Consider the following 20,428-nt stretch of genomic DNA (forward strand, 5'->3'; position numbering starts at 1 on the left):
ATGTTGGCATCTGCAGAGCATTCCAACAGGTTGACTGGCCCCACTGACCTTGCTACACCAACCACAAACTGTGGCTGATTTTTGCTCACACGTTGCTAACATGGACAAGGGAAGTCCACTGCTACGTGCCTGCACTGCGACGGGCGTGCAAGGTCTCCACTCCCACCCTGAGAATTAGGCACTGCCATCTTCCCTGCACTCGCCTGAAACCGAGGCTCAGACTAGTGGGACAGCGTGTCCAGGTTCACATAGTGCTCTGTGGCAGAGCTAGAGACAGGCCTCACTCCAAAGCCTCTTCCCACTGCACACAACCAGCCCCTCTCCAGGCAAAGTGATCTTTTCTGTCTTTTTAAAGAGAGTAAGAGACAAGGGTTTTCTCTGTTATCTTCAGGTTTTGATGGCGGTTGAACAGGAGAAAGTTGGGATGGGGCTGCATGTTGTCCTTGGTTGGGTATCATATGTATTTGTCTCTGCTTGGGTTGGCTTAAGGTTATAGAAAATGAAACCTGAATTTCAGAATGTGAAATACATCTTTGCCATTTCCTGAAAACTTGCCTTCAAGAAGGAAAAGCAGCGGAACCCTGACCTCTCCTGAGTTCTCACGCCATGACTTTGCAGGATTTTTGCAGGCTTTTCCTCCAACCCCTGGCATGATGAATTTTCAGGCAGGTGGGGTGGGACAGGCTGGTGGTAGAGGAGATGGCTCATGAAGTTCCACAAGGCAGGGAGTCTGGGATTCCTTCCTAGGTTGGGGAAGTCCATACGTCTTCTTTGAAAGGAGAGTTGGTAACAGAATGTTTAGAATGAATGCTGGAATGTGTCTAGCAAGCCCTGGCTCTGTCATTTTCTGGGGCCTGAGCGGAGTTCTGTCTGGAATGGAAGCTGACATTTCCTGACACTTTTGAAGGGCCTCTTCTACCCTAATGGTGTCTGAGGGATTGCTGAGTCCAGTGGTCTTCTCTGAGCTTCTGTTTCTGTCTCCTCTGAAATTCTTAGTCGACATTGTTCAATAAACAAGAACCTGCTAAGTTTGCTGCGTCACTTCTTGGCACCATGCTGTGTCTCAGCAGGGATCCCAGCGAGACCCTGCTGACCTCCACCTCTGTCCAGGTCCTGTCCCTCTCCTGCTCCTCCATGCCTTGGCCTCGGAGGCACCTGGACAGCCCTGTTGCTTCTCTCCTGCAGGACTGACACCTTCTTCAACACTCAGCTGAAGGAGACACCAGGAGGCTCCTCCCTGCCCACTGTAGAGAATAACCACAATATCCTGAACTGTCAGACTGTGCAATCAGCATTTTAGTGCCTGGCAGGAGGGTTTATTGCCTTTTATGGCTAGAAATGTTAACTTGTCCATAGATACCAATGAAGAATGACATAGGTTGTAATAAATTCTCGATGTTTGCTTATAAAGGTGTTTATCTTAACTCCCTTGTCTCCCATTTCAAACAAGTAGCCTGGGATAGAGCTTATGCCCTAACAACAGACTAGCAAGAAAACAAAGACAGAGGGAGAAGGAAAATGGGGCAAAGGGAGATTCCCAGTTCCTTGTCTAGAGAAATATAAGCAGGTCATAAGAGTTGATTCTGGGAGGAGAACGGAAGGGATGGATCTCATGACAAGGAGATCTGAGAATTACCCCTGAGAAACTGGTGGAAAATGATAGTGGCTGTGGGCCAGAGACATTCCGTCTCTTTAATCCCCGCAGAACCCAGGGACTGAGACTTTGGACTCTTCTTTACAGCTCACAAAAGAGGCCCAAAGGTGCTGCGAACCACTCCCTCCACCCCCTACCATGATGACCACTTTCTCCTAGTCATGTTCTTTCACAAGTGGGCTTACTGCTAATATCTCTACTGGCCTTTGAATGGTGACAAGTAGTCTTCAAAAAGATGAACATACCAACATACAAGGACAGGAGGAGGCAATCAGAGAAATAATGTATAAAATACAACTCTGAGCTTTCTGGTGGCCAAAACTCTTTTATCTAAGAGTTCATAGCTCATATTATTCAAAAAAGGAAGCATGCTGTTTCTTTGAAAGAGAAGCAGTTCCCCCACCCCCCGACACTTAATTCTAGAAGAGATTTATTGTTTGGAGTCTTCCACAGCAATCTCTAGTTCCGTCAACATCTCTGCTACAACAGCACTTGCATTTTGTGTGTCCATTTTTGTAGCTGGTGCTTGATAAATACCTATGCGAGACCCAGCATTAAAATTGTTGCTGAAGAAATCACACTGCCATGTGTGTACCTATGCAACAATCTTGCATGTTCTTCACATGTACCCCAAAACCTAAAATGCAATAAAAAAATGTTAAAAAAATTGTTGCTGAAGAACATATGACTAGGCAGTTATGAATTACAAGCTGTTCGTAACGCTTTTTTTTTTTTCAGACTTATTTGCTAAGCTCACAACAGTCTTTTTCCCTAGAGTTTTCTACTAGGGGATCAGAGGGTCAGGAACAGGTGTTCTTGCAGAACCTTCCTAGCCCAGTGCAATCTACTGACTTGTGCTTGTGTCAAGATGATATTGGTCTGCAGTGGTTAATTATTAGGCCACCGGAAATACAGTCCTATAAAAGTAAGTGAAAGGAAGGGGTAGCCAGAGTCCATCTTCAGGATTCTGCTCATTCTCTAAGTCTTCCCTCTCTAGGCGAGAACAGAGAACAGTAGCCTTCTTCTCCAACTCAGAGGTAGTCCCTCCACAAGAAGATCCAAAATACTTGAAGGTGAGCATTTGCAAGGTGGGTTGGTAATACCTGTGTCAGGGTGGCTGGCTGTTTGTGGGACGGTGACTTCAAAACTGAGAGATTTGTGTCCTCAGCTAAGGGGGTGCTTTCCTTGAAGTGCAACAGCCCAGACCTTTCTAGCACATGTGATAGTAGGAGCCTGGGCCCGACTGTATCCCTTTCTCCTCCATTCTCACTTCTGCAGCATATCAAAGGAGCCATCATGTCCCTGTCCTCCAGCTTAAAGGGTCTCCTCATCGTCTGTGCCTTCGCCACTTTTGTTTTCAGCACTGTGGGTAAGAATGAGCAATTGCCCCTTTCTCCCAAAGACCTGAAGGGTGAGGATGGCAATAAAGTCCCTTAGGGGGCAACTGTGGACCATGTAGGCCTCCCCAGACCCATCCAGCCCCACAAAGAGCAGGCGTCATGGCACTTTGATTCCCAGGGATCTCTGGCTATGGGAAACATCAACTATGACTTGACAGCTTTCATTCTTGAATTATTTTTTCAACAATATTTATTTCCTTTCAGTAGAGAGTATCACATGTGTAAAGTGTGGTCCTGGTGCTGGTGAGTGTACCTCTACCTCAAGCACTTGTATGAACGATGTAAGCTGCTTCAGCATCAAGAAACAATTTAATAGTACATCACCAGGTAGGCCCCACCAGCCACCCTGCCCAAGCTGCTGGACACTCAGGGCAGACAAAGGGGGTACTTAGTGTGAGAGGGTTAGTGTGTTCAGAGACTTGATGTATCTCCTCATTCCTTCATGTATCGTCTAGTTCATCCTTTCTTCCTAAAATAATTTCTTGCCAGTATGGGGCTGGGAGAGTGGGGTGGCAGGAGGTGGCAGGGAGGGGGTGCTGTGCCAAACACAGAGTGTCCAGGGAAAGGTCTGGGTGTTCCGGGCCCATACATCAATCTGTTGGGGACCGTTGAGGAACGACACTCCCTTTTTAGCAAATTGTAACCTATTGTCCCTCCATTGGTTTATTCTGTGAAATGGGCCAATGCCAGAGCAGCCTTTTGGAGAAGTGGAAAGACTAAAGACAATGGAGTGGGGACTGGCTGCCCATTGGGCATCACTGCCTCTGTGCCTGAGAGAGAAAATTCTTGGCGTTTGGTTCTGTGCAGGGCAGACCATCCTGCAGAAAGGCTGTTTAAGCTCGTGTCAACAACTGGCCTTCTCGGCAACACTGGGGGACAAGATCACATTTGGGTATAGCCATCAGTGCTGTGACACTGACAACTGTAACCAAGCGGACCTCCAAGGTGAGGCCCAGCCCAGCTCTGTGCTCTCCTCCCTTCCTGCTCCTGCTCCCAATCCACTGGTCTCAGCCTCTCCTTTCTAAGAACCCGTCCACAGCCCATCTCTCTGCTTCCGAGACACCCACTGCTGTCACCTGCCAACTGCCTGTCCTTCTTCGTGCAGCTCTCCTTGTGGGGCATCATAGATAGAAGTCCCTCTCCTGCAGGGGAGACCAAGTGATGGTGGGTGACAGTGATTGGTTCTGGGGATTTTCCCTAAATGTGAGTCTGTAGACTTAAATAATTTTCTCTCCTATTCCAGCTGAAAGATTTGCCCTTTCTCATCTTTTTTTTTTTTTTTTTTTTTGACACTGAGTCTTGCTTTGTCACCAGGCGCCAGGCTGGCATGCAGTGGCATGATCTCAGCTCACTGCAACCTCCGCCTCCTGGTTCAAGCAATTCTCCTGCCTCAGCCTCCCGAGTAGCTGGGACTACAGGCGCGTGCCACAATGACCAGCTAATTTTTGTATTTTTTTTTTTTAGTAGAGACAGGGTTTCACCATGTTGCTCAGGATGGTCTCGATCTCTTGACCTTGTGATTCGCCTGCCTCAGCCTCCCAAAGTGCTGGGATTACAGGCGTGAGCCACCGCACCTGGCCTCCTCATCTCTTTAATTCCTCACTCCATCAATAGTATCTTCTTAGACTACAGATTAAATCTTCTCTACCATTCTTCAAATGTTTTTCTCCAGCCAGGGCAGACAGGGGGTGATTCATGGAAAGGGAAAATAACACTCAGTTCCTATAAAATGTTTTTTTATTACTTTACATGGAAACATCTAATACCTACAATCCTCCTCCCTCCTCCCATGGCATCCTCGTTGTAATTGTGTGTCTGTGTGTATGTGTGTGTGTGTAGAAATCCTAGAATAACCATGATCTTTTTTCTTTTGTCTGCCTATTCCTTAAGATGAAATTTTTCTCTCTTCATTCAGTGGCTCGGAAGTCCTCAGATCCCAATGGCGTTGTCTGTCCTACCTGCTACGGTGAAAGTGATTCTATCTGTAAACAGACTTCCCTCACCTGTCAAGGGGAAGAGAAAAGCTGTGTTGTGTTTACAGGCTCAGGTATCCATAGCACCCTGGTGTTCATTTTCCTGTAGTATATTACCCACTTATTGCTGGATAACTAGTTACCCCAAAATTTAGAGCTGAAAACAACAAAGGGTTATTATTTTACAGTTTTTGCGTGTCAGGAATCTGGATGTGGCGTAGTTGGGTGGTTCTGGCTCAGGGTCTCCCATGAGGTGGAAGTTAAGGTGTCATAGGGCTATGGTCATTTGGATGAAGGGTCTGCTTTCAAGCTGGTTCACATGGTTGTTGGCAGGCCTTTGTTCTCCTCTGAGCCTCATGGGTGCCTGAGTTTGATCATGACCTATCAGCTGGCTTCTCCCAGAATAAGTGATAACAGGAGAGAGGGTGGAACTATAGCTTTTAATAATCTAATCTCAGAAGTGACACATTACCACTTCCACTTGCACTCTTCGTCACACACAGATCAAGTCGGACACAACATGGGAGAGGTCTATGCAAGTGCACAAATGCCAGGGGATGGGAACCGCTGGGGATTATCTTAGAGGCTGATGAGCACATATACCAGGTGCACTACAGGGCCAGGTGCTTGGTTATCCTGCTAAAGTTTGGAAGGAGACGTCTGGAAGGAGAAAAAAGGAAAAGGGAAGAGAGGAGAATAGAAAACACAATTGCTTCCCATAGCTAGGACTTAGGCTTGAGGAGGACATTATCACTATGATGTCCTGAAATCAACTCTTGGCTCATTGGCAATGAAGGGGGTGACGGCACCTCAGTTCTGGCTGTTATCACTACCATTATTACCATTACCAAACCCCATTATAAAGCGTTTAATTTTTGCAAGGTGTCATTCTGAAATCTGTGGAATGATTTGTAATTTTCCTCAGTAGGGAAAAAGTATATCTGTGGTGAAGGGCACATGTTCCATTCAGTCATAATACTTTTCTTTCTAGTCTGTACAGTTGGATGGGGTACTGTCAGTTCTCCTCTGATCAATTTGTAAGAGGTTTCCTGGAATTAGTGGTGCTTTAGGAGTTATTAAATGATGGGAGAGATAATTTAGTGGGAAAAGAGATGTGTTGTGCTTTCTTTGGAAGGGAAGAGAGGAAGATCTCAAAGGAGGGTCTAGTACTAGCAGGTGAAGGGCCCTTTGTCTAGATGTGTTTAGGTGACTGAGAAAAATGTGATGTCATGTAGGATATAGAGGAGGGTTGGAGCTGTTGAAAGTGAGGCAGTCTCTCTACTCCATCGTATCATGGGGGTAGCACAGGCATACAATGAGATTTCACAGTGCTAATCTCCCAAGAAACTTAGAGCCCTGGGGAGAAGAGATATAATCTTGAGAGGAATGTGCTATTTCACTTTGAGTTTTCCAAAGAAAGCAAAGGGAAGGAGGAGGACAAGTTGCACAGAAATATTTTAGCCAAATGCATGAGGTCTGACTTCTTGCTAGTGTTTTTCCCTATGTCAACAATCCCTACCTTAGTCAGGACCCAAAGGCCACAGTCTCAGTCATCCATCTGAGATAGCAAGGTCCCTTAGGGGCCTCTCCTAAACTGGAGAGATATTGGAACCATACGGAAATAAGGCTTTGTCCCTGGATGGAGCTGTTGCAACTGTTGATGCCTCTCATACAGAAGGCAGAAGTCAGGGATTCTGGGGCACTCTGCACACCCTTTTCTTCCACAAGCGAAGCAGGTAGGTTGACCTGAGGATGTGGATGAGGAGGGGAGACACGATGAGAGACAAGTCTAAACCTGGATCTTTCTCTTGGCAGATAACAGTCAAGTATCAGTATTTGGCATGGGTTGTGCAACTGAAACTGCCTGCAACTTGAAGGATGTGGAAGTGATAAATAATGTAAAAATCCGTACCTTCTGTACGAACCTCAGTAGTGGAAGCCCCCAGCTGACGTCCATCATCTCATCAATTCTGACTGCTCTCTTTCTGCTGAAAGTCTTGCTTTGATCTCTTAGGCACTTTCAAGCCCATCTACAAACATTTCCAAATACTTCTATAAACCTTTAAAAGTTGGATACCTTGAATGTCTTCCTCCCCAACACTGCCTACCCACAGCATCAGAGAATTAAAAAGCCGATATGTCCAGAAGTATGTGTGTAATTACTTGGTTGTATTTTAGGTTAAAAAAGACCCCATTCACTCTTCTAGTGGCTTCCTTCTTCAACCCAAGTACATTTCGGGGGAAGTCTAAATGGCAGCTATACGACTCCCTGTGCTGCCATCTTGTATGAATTGCACTGTAACCTCAGCCACACATCCTGGGATGCACCTGTTTCCTGATATTCTCAATTCCCACTCTTGATCCTTAGCTGTGCATTGCTAGGGAAAATTATTTTGAATGAACCATTCAGGTCCCAGGAGGGTCCTTTCCCACAGACTGCAAAATCGCAGGTATAATGAACTCTCCCCAACCTCAGAATCCTGTGTGTGAAATCCTTGCCATATACTCTGGATACCTCTGCTTTCAAAGATGGATGGGTAGGTATCAGGATAAAGGATGCAAGCAGAGGTTGTCTGTGAAGGTTGTTTTAAATGCCAAGTTTAAAAGATGAAGGTGCATACACTGAGAGCCAAGAGGGCTGTGTCCTCACAAGGCAGAGTTTGGAACCATGGCAGCCACAGCAACATTTCATAAGTGTCTGTGACAAGGTGGGGGTCCAGGCGAGGAAAAGCTTTTACAGGATTCAAACTTGCATGATGTTCTTATGGTGCTGATCTCACACCTAAGTAACCCTGTGGGAGGCTCAGATGGACCCCTGATTCTCCAAATTTCTGGGACACCACCAGACCACATCTCTCAGCAATTTTTGAGCTATATGTGGGCCAAAGTGAGCACCCTTCTCCAGTACCCAGACCCATGGAACCCTTTCAGACACGGCCCTTTATGCTCTTTCTGCATCTGTTGATTGCATGGGATGGACTTTCTGAGGAGGGCTAAGACTTAGTATAGAGAAGACTGGTCCTTAAATTGCTACTTGGAGGAGATCCACCTAAGCAGTGTCCCAACTGTGAACGCCCAGTGGACCCTTATGTGGGCAATAAATAAATGCCTACATGTTAACTCTCTGAAATACGAAGGGTTAGGGCACACCTGTTAGCCTGTCCTCACTAATCTATCTTAACTGCAACGAGAGGAGTGGAGGCTAAAAGGCAGAGACCAGCCAAAAGGGTTTTCTTGCCAGTTGCCATCTAAGAAGCACAGTCTCAAGAAACACCCTGAAACTTGTGAGTTATTCCTGTCGTTTGCCTGAAAGGGAAGATTTCTGCGTGCTTGAATTGGTCAGGGAGTTTAGAACAACCCAGTCCACTTGGGCTCTGAGCCAGATAAAAGGGGGACCCTTAGTTTAGCCAGCTTCTATCATCAAGGCTGCATGACCACCCCTGCTGGGAAGTGTTTTGACTCCTTTTGCCGATTTTTCCAGAACAGAAACTGCAGATTCATGGTGATATCTAAATCCCAACCCTCTTACCTCATTTGGGGGAGTGAGGCTACTCTTCTTTAATGGAAATATTAGAAAGCAACCTGCATATTAGACATGGAGCTTTCAGGTATTTGCATATTGTTTTCAGCTGTTGCATGTCCAGAGTTGATCTGGGAGGTGATATATGGGTCTTTGCAGTACTCTGACTATCAGTGAGTAAGAATTAATTTCTTCTCTCTCTCACAAGAAGAAAGTTGACTTTCAATGACAAATTTCCCAACATTTGTGGAGGGATTACTACATACCTGCCACAGTTCTCAGTGCTTTACATGTATTAACTCAATTGATCCTCACAAAAGTCCCATCACATAAGTATTGAGCTATTTTGTTCCCATTTTATAGATGAGGAAACTGAGGCACAAAGCGGTTACTAACTTGTTTAACTAGTAAAGAGTGGAGCTGGGATTTGAATCAATCTACCTGGAGGTGAAATAATCAAGCTGCCCAGTTTATTACTTGTAGGAATTTAGACATTGGTAACATAATTCTTTGTTCATTTTTTTCATAGCCTGTATCAGATTTCAACTGCTGCCATAAAAATTACCACAAAAGTAGTGACTTAGAAAACAACTTCATTCCTTTATTGTTCTGGAGGCTAGAATTTGAAAAGAATTGCACTGAACTGAAGTGAACAGGGCTGGTTTCTCTGGAGCCTCTGAAGGGAAAATCCATTTCCTTGTCTTTTTTAGCCTGTAGTGGTTTCTAGTGCTTGGCTTGTAAGCCCCTCCTCCATCTCCAAAGTACATCACTCCACTCTCTGCTTCCATGATCACAGGACCCTAACTCCTCCTTCCTCGCTCTTATGAGAACTCTCGTAGTTACACTAGGCCCACCCATGTAATCTGGGATAATTTTACCATCACAACGTCTTAATCACATCTGCAAAGTCTCTTTCACCACATAAAATGACCAGGTGCAGTGGCTCACCCTTGTCATCTCAGAACTTTGGGAGGTCAAGTTGGGCAGATGGCTTTAGCCCAGGAGTTTGAGACCAGCCTGGACAACATGGCGAAACTTCATCTTTCCAAAAAACAAAACAAAAAACCCCATAAAAACTAGCCCAGTGTGGTAGCATGCACCTGTTGTCCCAGCGACCTGGGAGGCTGACGTGGGAAAATCACTTGAGCAGGAGGCAGAGGTTGCAGTGAGCTGAGACTGCAGCCTTGCACTGCAGCCAGGGTAACAGGGAGACACTCCCTCAAAAATAAATAAGTAAATAGAAAAATTAAAAAATAAAAACAAAAATAAAACAATGACATTCAAAGGTTCTGAGGATATGCACTTATTTGGAGGGCAATAATTAGGCTACCATGTAACCCATCTGTTTGCAAACAAATGTTTATTTTATTATTATTATTATTTAACAATTCTTGTAACGAAAGTGTAAACCAAAAATAAAATTTAAGGTTCTCAGCCAACTAACTAAATAGATCCCTCATCATGGCCAAGGGGATTCCAAAGAAACCTGAAAAACTAACTCAGGCCAGGATGAGAAGGAAGTGTGATACTCTCCTGTGTTTGGAATTCAGGCCCAACTAAGCAGCATTAACATTAAAACAGAGATCTTAATACTTACAGAACAGACTCGTTGTAGTGATAAGATACCAAATTTCCACCTGTCTCAAGGAAAGCATTACAAAACAGATAGCAGGTCCTAAAGGAAATTGAAGAATTTTGCCCCAGTATAAATTTCTTTGACGTGGTCTGAAAAGGCCCTGAGAAGCTGTCTCTTGTGGGGCAAATTTGTATTCTGTAGAGAACCCTTTTCCCTTTCCAGGTCCTTTGCTGGTCCTGAAGAGACTGGCTAAGAGCCCAGCAGGTTTTAATGGTCTGAAAAAGAAACATTTGCCATCTCTTTTCTCTAAGGGCAGCCACCTTTGAGGCTTTATGCATATAATGAGAATCTTGGTTGCCACAACTCCTATCTTAACCTAGACATGCCACCTGTACTGCTTGGCTTGTAACTCTCTCCTCCGTCCTCACAGTACATCACCACGATCTTTATCCTGATCATGTAAATTGATAGCATATCTTTACAGGTATGGGACAAAAGGAAGAATTCAGTCATCCCTCTGCTCACCTGAGACAAATACATATCGAATTTCTTCCTCTGCCTTATGTTTATATTATATAAAAATGTAGATTAATTGAACCAGATGAATGCATAAGTGACTACTTCTCTACCTACCTCTCACAGGTGAAGGGCTTATCAAAGACTCAAAAGAATGCCACTGCTTGCCTATTTTTCCACACCTTTTAAAAATTACTTCCTCTTTCCCCAATATCTGTCCTTTCCCCTTTAAATACTGAAGCCCTTATAGTCATCTTTAAAGATAAGTTTGGACCTGTCTCCTGGATGCATCCTTAATAGTAAAATAAATTTAAGTTCTAACTTTTATTATGTACTACTAAATGGAGACTACATGGACAGAGGAAGAAAGATATAACGGAGTCTACAAGAAATGACACAAAATAAAAAGGGAAGAAAAGACACACACAGGCACACATACAGATATGAACAGATAGAGGGAAACTGAGGTAAATGATACATATAGAGGGGGAAGAGGCAGACAAAAGGAAAGCATAGGGATGCCATTTTATTAATGAATGTCTTCATCTTGTCATTCATGGTATAGCTACTAATTGAGTCAAGTTTTTGTTTCCATTGTTTATTCATCCATCCACCTTTGCATGCATTTGTCTATCAATGCAACCAATATTTCTGAGTTCATGCTATATGGCAGGTACTATTCTAGCGCTGGGTATAGCGTAGTGAACAAAGCAGACAAATATCCCTGTCTTTGTACAGCTTTCATTCTGGTTGGGCAGATGGGTGGTAAATTAGATAAGTATAACGTATAGTAAATTAGACAACTATAATGTCGCGTTGTATAATGCTGACGAGAAAACATAAAGTAGGGAAGGAAATGTGAAAGCCTGTTGGGAGATGGAATTTAGAGTGATCACAAAAGGCCTCACTGAAAGGGTGACTTTTTAGTGAATGCCTGAAGAAAGCGTAGGAGAGAGAAAAGGAAGAAACCTCATGATATGTGGGGGAAGAGCAATTCAGGAAGAGGAAAAAGACAGTGCAAAGGCTTTAAGTGGGAGCGTTACTGCTCAAGGAATGACAAGACCAACTGGGGCTGGAGTGTAGGAAGCAAGGAGAGCTGGGAGGTGAGAAAGGAAAAGAGCAAAGAGAGTAAGCAAGGAGGAGAGCATGGAGGACAGCAAGAAGAAGTGAAGAAGGTGAGCAAGGCAGAGAGCAAGGAGGATAGCAAGAAGAGTGAGCAAAGGAGTAAGGAGACAGCAAGGAGGTGAGTAAGGAGGTGAAGATGGAGGGTGAGCAAGGAAAAGAACAGTGAGTTGAGCAAGGAGGTGATCCAGGAGAACAAGCAAAGACGTGAGCAAGGAGAGTTAGCCAGGAGGTGAGCAAGGAGGAGAATAAGGAGCTGGGGAAGGAGAGTGAGAAGGACAGCAAGCATGCAGAACAGCAAGAAGGTGAACAAGGAGAACAAGTAGATAAGCAATGAGAGTGAGCAAGAGGTGAGCAGGGAGATAAGCAACGAGGTGAGCAAGAAGAACAAGATGAGTAGGAGCATAAGCAAGAAGGTGAGCAAGCAGCAGAGCACTAGGAGACGAACAGCAGGGCCACATCATACAGGCTTTGGCGTTTGCTCTGAGTGAGGTGGGTGACACTGGAGGATTTTGAGCAGAGGCAGGACACCCTATGACATGATTCTTGTTGCTGAGCTGACAGTAGGCCCTAGGGGACTAAGGCTGGAAGCTGGGAGAACAAAATGGCTATGACAATACTACAGGTGAGAGATGAGGCTTGGATCGAAGTGGTGGCAGTGGCAAAAGTAAAAGAAAAAAAGGAGCATTCTAGAGATATTTAGAAGATACAACAGGATTTTTAAAATGGTCTTGATGTAAAATGTGAGAAAAAAGGGACAATAAACAAAGATAGAGTTTCTTCTTAATTCCCAGTGAGGGAGCTCCTGTGTAGGCTGCAGCCCCTTGGTTTTGGCCAATTTCTCCCTTTTGGAACAGGAGTATTTAGCTAATGCCTGTGCCCCCATTGTATCCTGGAGGTAACTCATTGCTTTTTGGTATTACAAGCTCATAGGTGGAAGGAACTTTCTTGTCTCAGATGAGACTTTGGATTGTGGACTTTTCGAGTTAATCCTGAAATGAGTTAAGACCTGGGGGACTGTTAAGAAAGGATGATTGAATTTTTCAATGTGAGAAGGACATGATATTTGGGAGGGGCTGGGGTGGAGTGATACAGTTTGGATTGGTGTCCCCATCCAAATCTCATGTTGACTTGTAATCCCCAGTGTTGGAGGAGGGGCCTGGTGGGAGGTGATTGGATCATGGGGGTGGATTTCTCCCTTGCTGTTGTCATGATAGTGTGTGAGTTCTCTTGAGATCTGGCTGTTTAAAAGTGTATAGCACCTTCCCGTTTGCTGTCCTCCTCTTGCTCCAGCCGTGTAAGGCATGCCTGCTTCCCCTTCCCATTCCACCATGATTCAAAGTTTCCTGAGGCTCCCCCTAGCCATGCTTCCTGTACAGCCTGCAGAACTATGAGCCGATTAAACTTCTTCTCTTTATAAATTACTCAGTCTCAGGTAGTTCTTCATAGCAGTGCAAGAACAGACTAACACAATGTCTTTGAGACCTGTCAGTGCCAATTTGATCTGTGGATATTTTTTTGGGGAGTCCAGGGGAGCAAAGGGAATGAAGGCTGGTATGTCCTACTCTGTCATCTTGGTGATATCACTCTCTTGATTTCATTTGACGTGAAAGCACATCAATTCCAAAACTAAATTCATGCAAATTAAGTAATTTCACTAACTCTGTGTCTACTCAGTATTATGAACATCATCATAAAACTTATAACAAAAATTGAAAATCAACTCTAAATTTACCAATACCAACAAAGGGTTTTAATGTTTTTATAGTTTTTGCAGCTACTTTACATAACACTGTTGATGACAATAAAAATCTTCTGACTATTAGAATGTTAAAAAGTTAAAAGTGTATGTGGTGGCTCATGCCTATAATCCCAGCCCTTTGGGAGACTGAGGCACGTGGATCACTTGAGGTCAGGAGTTCGAGGCCAGCATGGCCAACACGGTGAAACCCTGTCTCTGCTAAAAAAAAATACAAAAATTAGCCTGACATGGTGGCAGGCATCTGTAATCCCAGCTACTTGGGAGGCTGAGGCAGGAGAATCACTTGAACCCAGGAGGCAGAGGTTGCAGTGAGCTGAGATGGTGCCACTGCATTCCAGCTTGGGTGACAGAGTGAGACTCTGTCTCAGAAAAAAAAAAAGAAAAAGTTAAAAGTGTGTATAATCATTATTGTTTGTCTTGTAAAAAGTTTCCATTTCAATATAATTCTCATATCGGTTTACCAAGTTTACAAACAAACTTTTCATTTGATTAGAGGTTAAATTTTAGCTCATGTGTGTGAAATGTAACATTAATGAGCAAACATAAATTACATTGCTCATTTTGGTCTTTGCTTATTAAATGCTTGGCAAATATTACTCTGTCTGAAGAAAATTGTGAACTGGAGTTAATAGTACAGTAAATCTTTGTAAAAGTTTTCCATAATTCACCCAGTGAGTATTGGCAAAGAACACAAGATCATATAAACTCAATGATTTTAAAAAAACTCTATCCATGACACTTTTCATTGAGCCTCTTTGAAAAAACTGAGAATACAAATTTTCAGGAGAGCAAAGCTATAAATAAAAACATTTGTCTCGTTTTAAAATTCCAATAAATCCTGATTCTGACTTAATATATCTGGAGTACACACTGCCATGAGAGAAACAAATTTAATCACATTTAGTTGAAATTTTTCTTTGAGAGATATAAAAGATTAAAATGTATTTATGCCCTGGGTTTGATTTTTGGAGTCATGAATTGACATTTCATAAATTAGGAAGTCCTTTGAGAAAAAAAAAAACATTAATTTGATTAGTGTTCTTGTATTGCACAACTAATCCAAAGCTAAAGAACAGTACTTGCAATTTTTCGGACTTTATATCAATTGACATTTGATATCACTTAAAAGCTGTTTTACCTGCTATAGTTGGTTTGTTTTAATTGGAGGACAAATTATGGCCTTTTACTCATACTTCAGTTATTATTTTTTAACTAGTAGCTGAAAATTAAAATCACTCTGGTTGGTGGGCATTTAAAACAACACAAAGGGCAAAAATGTGGAAGCAAGGCCAGGCTCACCCCAGATCAGCTTAATCTGAATTTCTGGCAGTGGGCCTGGAGATGAGCATTCTAATTTAAATCTCCTGGGTGATTCTATAATAAGTAGTCAGCAGTGAGAACCAGGGACCTTGGCTTTTGATAATCTCTATAGTGGATTAAAGGGAACTGTTTTCAGTCACAGAGCAGGCCTGTATGTAGCTCAGTAAGCCCACTGTGTTCACCCAGGGCAGCACTTTCCATCCCTCACAGAAAGATGCTTCCAGCCAAGCCCATATGTTTGCTGACATTTTCCTCTCCCCACTCCTCCTACCATTAATTGCAGCTACTGCATCTTAGTCTCTGCCCATCTCGCCATGTCCATATCTCAATGCATATAATTTCTGCTGCCACATACTAAAGGTTTCCTCAAAGTCCATCTAAAATCCTAATCTTTCCTTAATCAAATCAGTCTTCTACTTTTGCCCTGTGTCCAAACCAATCCCTCAGGCTACTTAAGCAGAACATTTCTGCTCTTTTGTGTGCTTCTTATATTGCTTTCTAAGCATTTTAAACTGCACATGTCCCCATTCTCCAAATGCTTTGGGACCTTAAAGGCAGGGAGCCAAAGCTGATTCACTTTGACCCTAACCCACTTTATGCAAGGCTGGATACACAATAAGTAAACTCGCTGAATGAGTAAATAAATGGACAACTGAATATAACTATGAATAAATTAATACTCATGAAAGAATACATAAATAAAAAATGCAGGTTTAATTTATAAATGGAAGTGGCTAAGCTCTTGCCAGAGCTCAATGAAGTAGTTTCCTCAAGAAGAGAACAAAGAAGATGGGAGACGGGGGTCTGATTCTGGCCCCATTTCTGATGGCTGATTTGCAATTTCTACTCTTGTTAGTAATTGGAAAACCCATATAAGAAGTTATCATCTCTTTGCATAGGTCTGATTGTATGCATCTCTTCATTTCAACAGCTATGTCACGAATACCTGCAAGAAACCATAAGTGAGACTTCCATTCTCCTCCTCCTTCCTCATACTCCCCACTTGACCTATACAGACTGGGCTGCAGTAGGATATAAGTCAAGTCACACTCCAGTGTGATCCATCTGACAAGGCTCTCTGTAGTAGAGGCAATGAGCTGGAAATGTGTCCTCCAAACACAGGACTTCCAAATTCATAAATCTTCTCAAAATCTACGTCGATCACCCATTGGCATATTTTCTAAACATTATATGAACTTTTTTCCAACTTATATTACCACTTGGGATGGCATACACTTTTATAGACACTTCAATGCCAATGAAGAGTCTACACACTTACACAGAATAAGAAGTCCTAATGACTTTGCTAGCAGTATCCTGTATGCCAGTGATACTCAGGGAGCTGGTATGTCCGTGTTTCAGTTATGTAGACTCTTTGTAAATTTAGGAACATAAATCTAATCTCTTATTCTTGGTCTGCGAACTAGCAACAGCCATAAAAAAGCTACTATGATGATTGTGTTCCCTGCCTTTCAAAGTACCTTCAGACACATTTTTTCACATGGCTTTTGATGATTTCATCTTACCTCTTCTGGGGTGTCAATAGCTATCAAGTGATTTCTATTATAAAGTGAATAAATCACTCTTTTGTTATGCAAATTACAGAAAGTAGAAAAAAAAAAGAATCCAAGAGACCAACCAACATGGCTAGCCCACATAATTACCACACTTAGATGAAGTTCAGGAAGGTGGAGCTCCCCAGAGGGAGCAGGATGAAGTGAGCAGGTAAAGAAGAATGATGGAAACAACCCAACCCTCATGGAACTTAGCCCACTGCGTTTCATGCTACTCCATACTATCACTCCTAGTTCATTTCTCATTTAAATGTCTTCAATTAATTTAATTTTGTATTGAATTTTCTTAAAGCAAGCAGAGTAAAGTATAATTTACAATCTTTTTGAAGAAAGTTTAGCTTGGTCACTGCCTCTCTCTAAAGCTTTTATTTTGAAAATTTAAACAGCAACAACAACAACAGAGAGAAAAAGAGCACGCATGGCCCCTGTGTGTTTTTTTAAAAAAAACCTAACCAAAATTTGCAGAGGATAAAAATTCCTCCAATATGCTAAATCAATTTCCTCAAAGCTAGCAGACAGCCTGTTAATAAACACCACGTATCAATTCAAAAATAAGCAAATGGACGAATGTAAGAAAGTCAGTTGGACATATTTACAGAGTCAGACCATTGCTGTGTCCTCATTTCTAAGAGATTTGGAGAAAAGCTGATTTTTCCTCAACCCTACTCTTGGAACACATACCCCATAAGCTTGTGAGAGAATACCAGTGCATCCTAGATAAGTACCTGTGTTTATGATGCCAGAGAATTCAATACATTTTATTTTATCTGTTGCACACCATTTGAGTTCTGAATTGCATTTTCTTCCCTGCACTGCAAAGCATGTTGGGCACTTAAAACCACTGGAGCTGAATTCATCAACATCCTTCTCCTCTAGGTCACTCATTTTAATCTCCCAGGAGACTGTAAAAAAAAAAAAAAGATAGAAAACCGACTAGTTATTTGCCATTGACAAGCAAATTTAACCATTCTCATAGAACAGCCCCATAGAACTAGATCCACCCACCCCATTTGCCCTCCTCTAATCATCACCCCTGCATTCCTCATGTGACACTTTCAAACTCATACAACAACACTAGAGTTACTATAAAAATCCCTGCCATTATGGAGCTCATTTTTCAGATGGAGGAAGCAGAAAAAAAACAAAGAAGAAAAAAAATATGGTATGTCAGATGATGATAAATACTACAGAGAGAGACAAAAGAGGATAGGATGTGCAGGGTAGGGATGTGATTCACAGGGTGATCAGGAAAGGTCTCACAGAAAAAGGGACGGTTTTTGAGTACAGGCCTGAAAAAGGTCTACTTCCAAACACTTACACAGGATAATGTGGTCTTAGAAGTAAAGGTCACAGGTGGCAGCATGCACAGGATACTCAAAGAAGGGGCCCTAACTGACTGTAAAGAGCCTTAGCTTCTCCTGCACTATCTGCCTCTGGGGCTCCATAATAATGTCTTAGTGAACAGAAATCTATTGACTTCCCGCTTCCATTCAAGTGTTCTTGCTGCCACCTGCTGTCATGGGCAAAGACTGGGTTTGGCTGTTCCAGTGAAAGATGTCCTGGCACAGAGTGGAGAATGGAGGGAACTATGAATAAACAGGTCGAAATCTGTGGAAAATTAAGAGCAAGGGGCAAAAAGGAGTAAAAGCCATAGTATTTACCTGAAGAATCAGGCTATCAAAGGGTAACTTTGGTTTGTTTACCTTCCCCAAACCAGAGCCTCCTCTGTCTCTGTTAACCCCTATGGGATGAGTAGTATGTGACAGCAAGTGATGTGCCCACCTGGATCCTGCATGCCCTTTCCCACCTTGCCTGGCTATAATAATCCTGGAATTTCTTGCTTAAATAGACTGAGGTCTAATCAAGCAGTTCTCAGAGGTGGCGGGAAAGGGGAGTTTAAACTTCAGCACTGGTGTGTCCACACACATGGTCATGATTCCCTTCATAGTGAAGAGGAATGTGCAGTGGGGAAAAGAGATGGGCTGGAGATCAGGATCCAGATCTCTCAGTGCCACAATTCTCTGGCAGGAAACTTTTACATAAATTCCAAGTCTTTCAGATCATTCTGAAGACATATTTGTGCAAGTAAAAGGATGGAAAACATTTTATCTTATTTTTTAGCTTAATTGGCCCTGCAAATGTGAGGGCAGCTGGCCCTCCACCCTGGGCAGGAGAACGGGTTAGGAGGGCGGTGCTGAGGCCTGGGAGCTAGGCGCTTCCAGGAAGAGAAGGAGAAGCAAAGACCAGAGATGCCCAGATGCCTCTCCACTCACTACAACCACTGGAGATCCAGGGATAACCAGGCTTGCTTTCCCTGGAGAGTCTTGTTTGAGGAAGCACAATCCAAAAGTGATTTTAAAAAAGCATAGATTCAAAAGTAATTCTTAAAAGCTTATTACTTTAAAAAGTAATTTTAAAAATTAAAAAACAAAATAACAAAAATTTGAATCGTTAACATTAAAGAGACCTTCCAATTCATGTCTCAGCAATATGTCTCATATCCCCCTTTGTCTCTTTCCGAATTCTTTCATACCTTACTCTGCTCTGAAGCTACTCTGTCCAATATGTCTATTTAAAATTAATTAAAATAAAATATAATTAAAAATTCAGTTTGTCATATCAGCCTCGTTTTAAATGCTAGATAGCAGCACATGGCTAATGGCTACTGTACTGGATATCACAAATATAGACGTTTTGATCATTGCAGAAGGTAATGATGAATGTAAATTAAAAGTGCAATGTGGGGCAACAGGTATTGTCATCTATTACTGGTGGGTAAATGAGTCATAGTTCTTTTTGAGCACAGTTTCCACCAACTATTTTATCCAGCAATTCCTAGGGATTTTTCCTGCATGCATTTGTACAAGGTCATTCATTGCAGCATTCTCTGCGATAAGAAGTGATCAGAAATGACTGAAATTCTCATGTTTAGATGGATTCTGCCACATCTATGAAACATAAATGAATACAGCCATATAAAGAATATGGTCATATTCTGATGAAATAAAAAGCTCTTAAAGATGTACTTTTAAGGGGGAAAAAAACCAAGATGTAGAGCATTGGGTATGAAATGTTGCTAATAGAAAGAAAGGATGCATTTGGATATGTTTGTAAATAACAGACCATTTCTGGAAAGGTAAACAAGAAAGGAGTAACTGGTTACTTCACAGGAGTTGTGTTGTGGTGTGAAGAGGATAGGATAATATACGCCATAGACCATAGGCATATTATTATTTATTTTTAAAGTTATGCAATTAAATACAAATATAAATAAATTGAAAAAATGGGACAATATATGAAAAAAAGTTTTAAAGTTTGTTTTTGCTCCTGAAAAAAATGGCTTGTTACAGAAAATATTATATTCAAACAAACTTCATTACAAATCACAACCACTAAGCAATCTCTGATCAGCAGAGCAAAGAAGGGCATTTTTGAGGAAGCAAGTGGTCACCTGGTTAAGTATGACACCTGGTTAAGTATGAGATTAAGTATCACTTTCTCCCACTACCCTCAAAGTTGCCCTCATGCCTCCCTCTGCCCCCTCCAGTGCCCGGTTGGGGTCCTGATTTCCCAGAGCAATGACATGTGAACTTGAAGAAAATTCTTAGAGCATGTGCCATATGCAGACTGGTAGGTCTCCCTGCTCTCAACCAAATGTACAAACACTCTTAAGCCCAATATCCAAGTAAATCACTTTTTTTTTTTTTTTTTTTTTTTTTTTCTTTTGGGACGGAGTTTCGCTCTTGTTACCCTGGCTGGAGTGCAATGGCGCGATCTCGGCTCACCGCAACCTCCGCGTCCTGGGTTCAGGCAATTCTCCTGCCCCAGCCTCCTGAGTAGCTGGGATTACAGGCACGCACCACCATGCCCAGCTAATTTTTTGTAGCTTTAGTAGAGACGGGGTTTCACCATGTTGACCAGGGTGGTCTTGATCTCTTGACCTCGTGATCCACCCGCCTCGGCCTCCCAAAGTGCTGGGATTACAGGCTTGAGCCACCGCGCCCGGCCAGT

At 42.7% G+C, this 20,428-nt stretch overlaps 1 protein-coding gene across 2 annotated transcripts; it reads left to right on the plus strand.

The window, feature by feature from the left end:
• The first annotated feature begins 2,511 nt into the window (after positions 1–2,511).
• Positions 2,512–7,174, plus strand: LOC116525921 (protein RoBo-1-like). Of its 2 annotated transcripts, none has more exons than XM_032242055.1 (6): positions 2,512–2,727; positions 2,933–3,023; positions 3,259–3,381; positions 3,862–3,999; positions 4,970–5,110; positions 6,843–7,174. In XM_032242055.1, the coding sequence occupies exons 2-6, from the start codon at positions 2,951–2,953 to the stop codon at positions 7,031–7,033; spliced, it is 666 nt and encodes a 221-aa protein (XP_032097946.1). In that variant the 5' UTR covers positions 2,512–2,727; positions 2,933–2,950; the 3' UTR covers positions 7,034–7,174. The 2 variants fall into 2 exon arrangements, with proteins under 2 accessions (XP_032097946.1, XP_032097947.1); XM_032242056.1 differs by having other exon boundaries at positions 3,262–3,381.
• The last annotated feature ends 13,254 nt before the right edge of the window (positions 7,175–20,428 follow it).

Source organism: Sapajus apella, unplaced genomic scaffold (assembly GCF_009761245.1).
Source record: "Sapajus apella isolate SASKATOON/1434 unplaced genomic scaffold, GSC_monkey_1.0 scaffold49, whole genome shotgun sequence".
Lineage (NCBI taxonomy): Eukaryota > Metazoa > Chordata > Mammalia > Primates > Cebidae > Sapajus > Sapajus apella.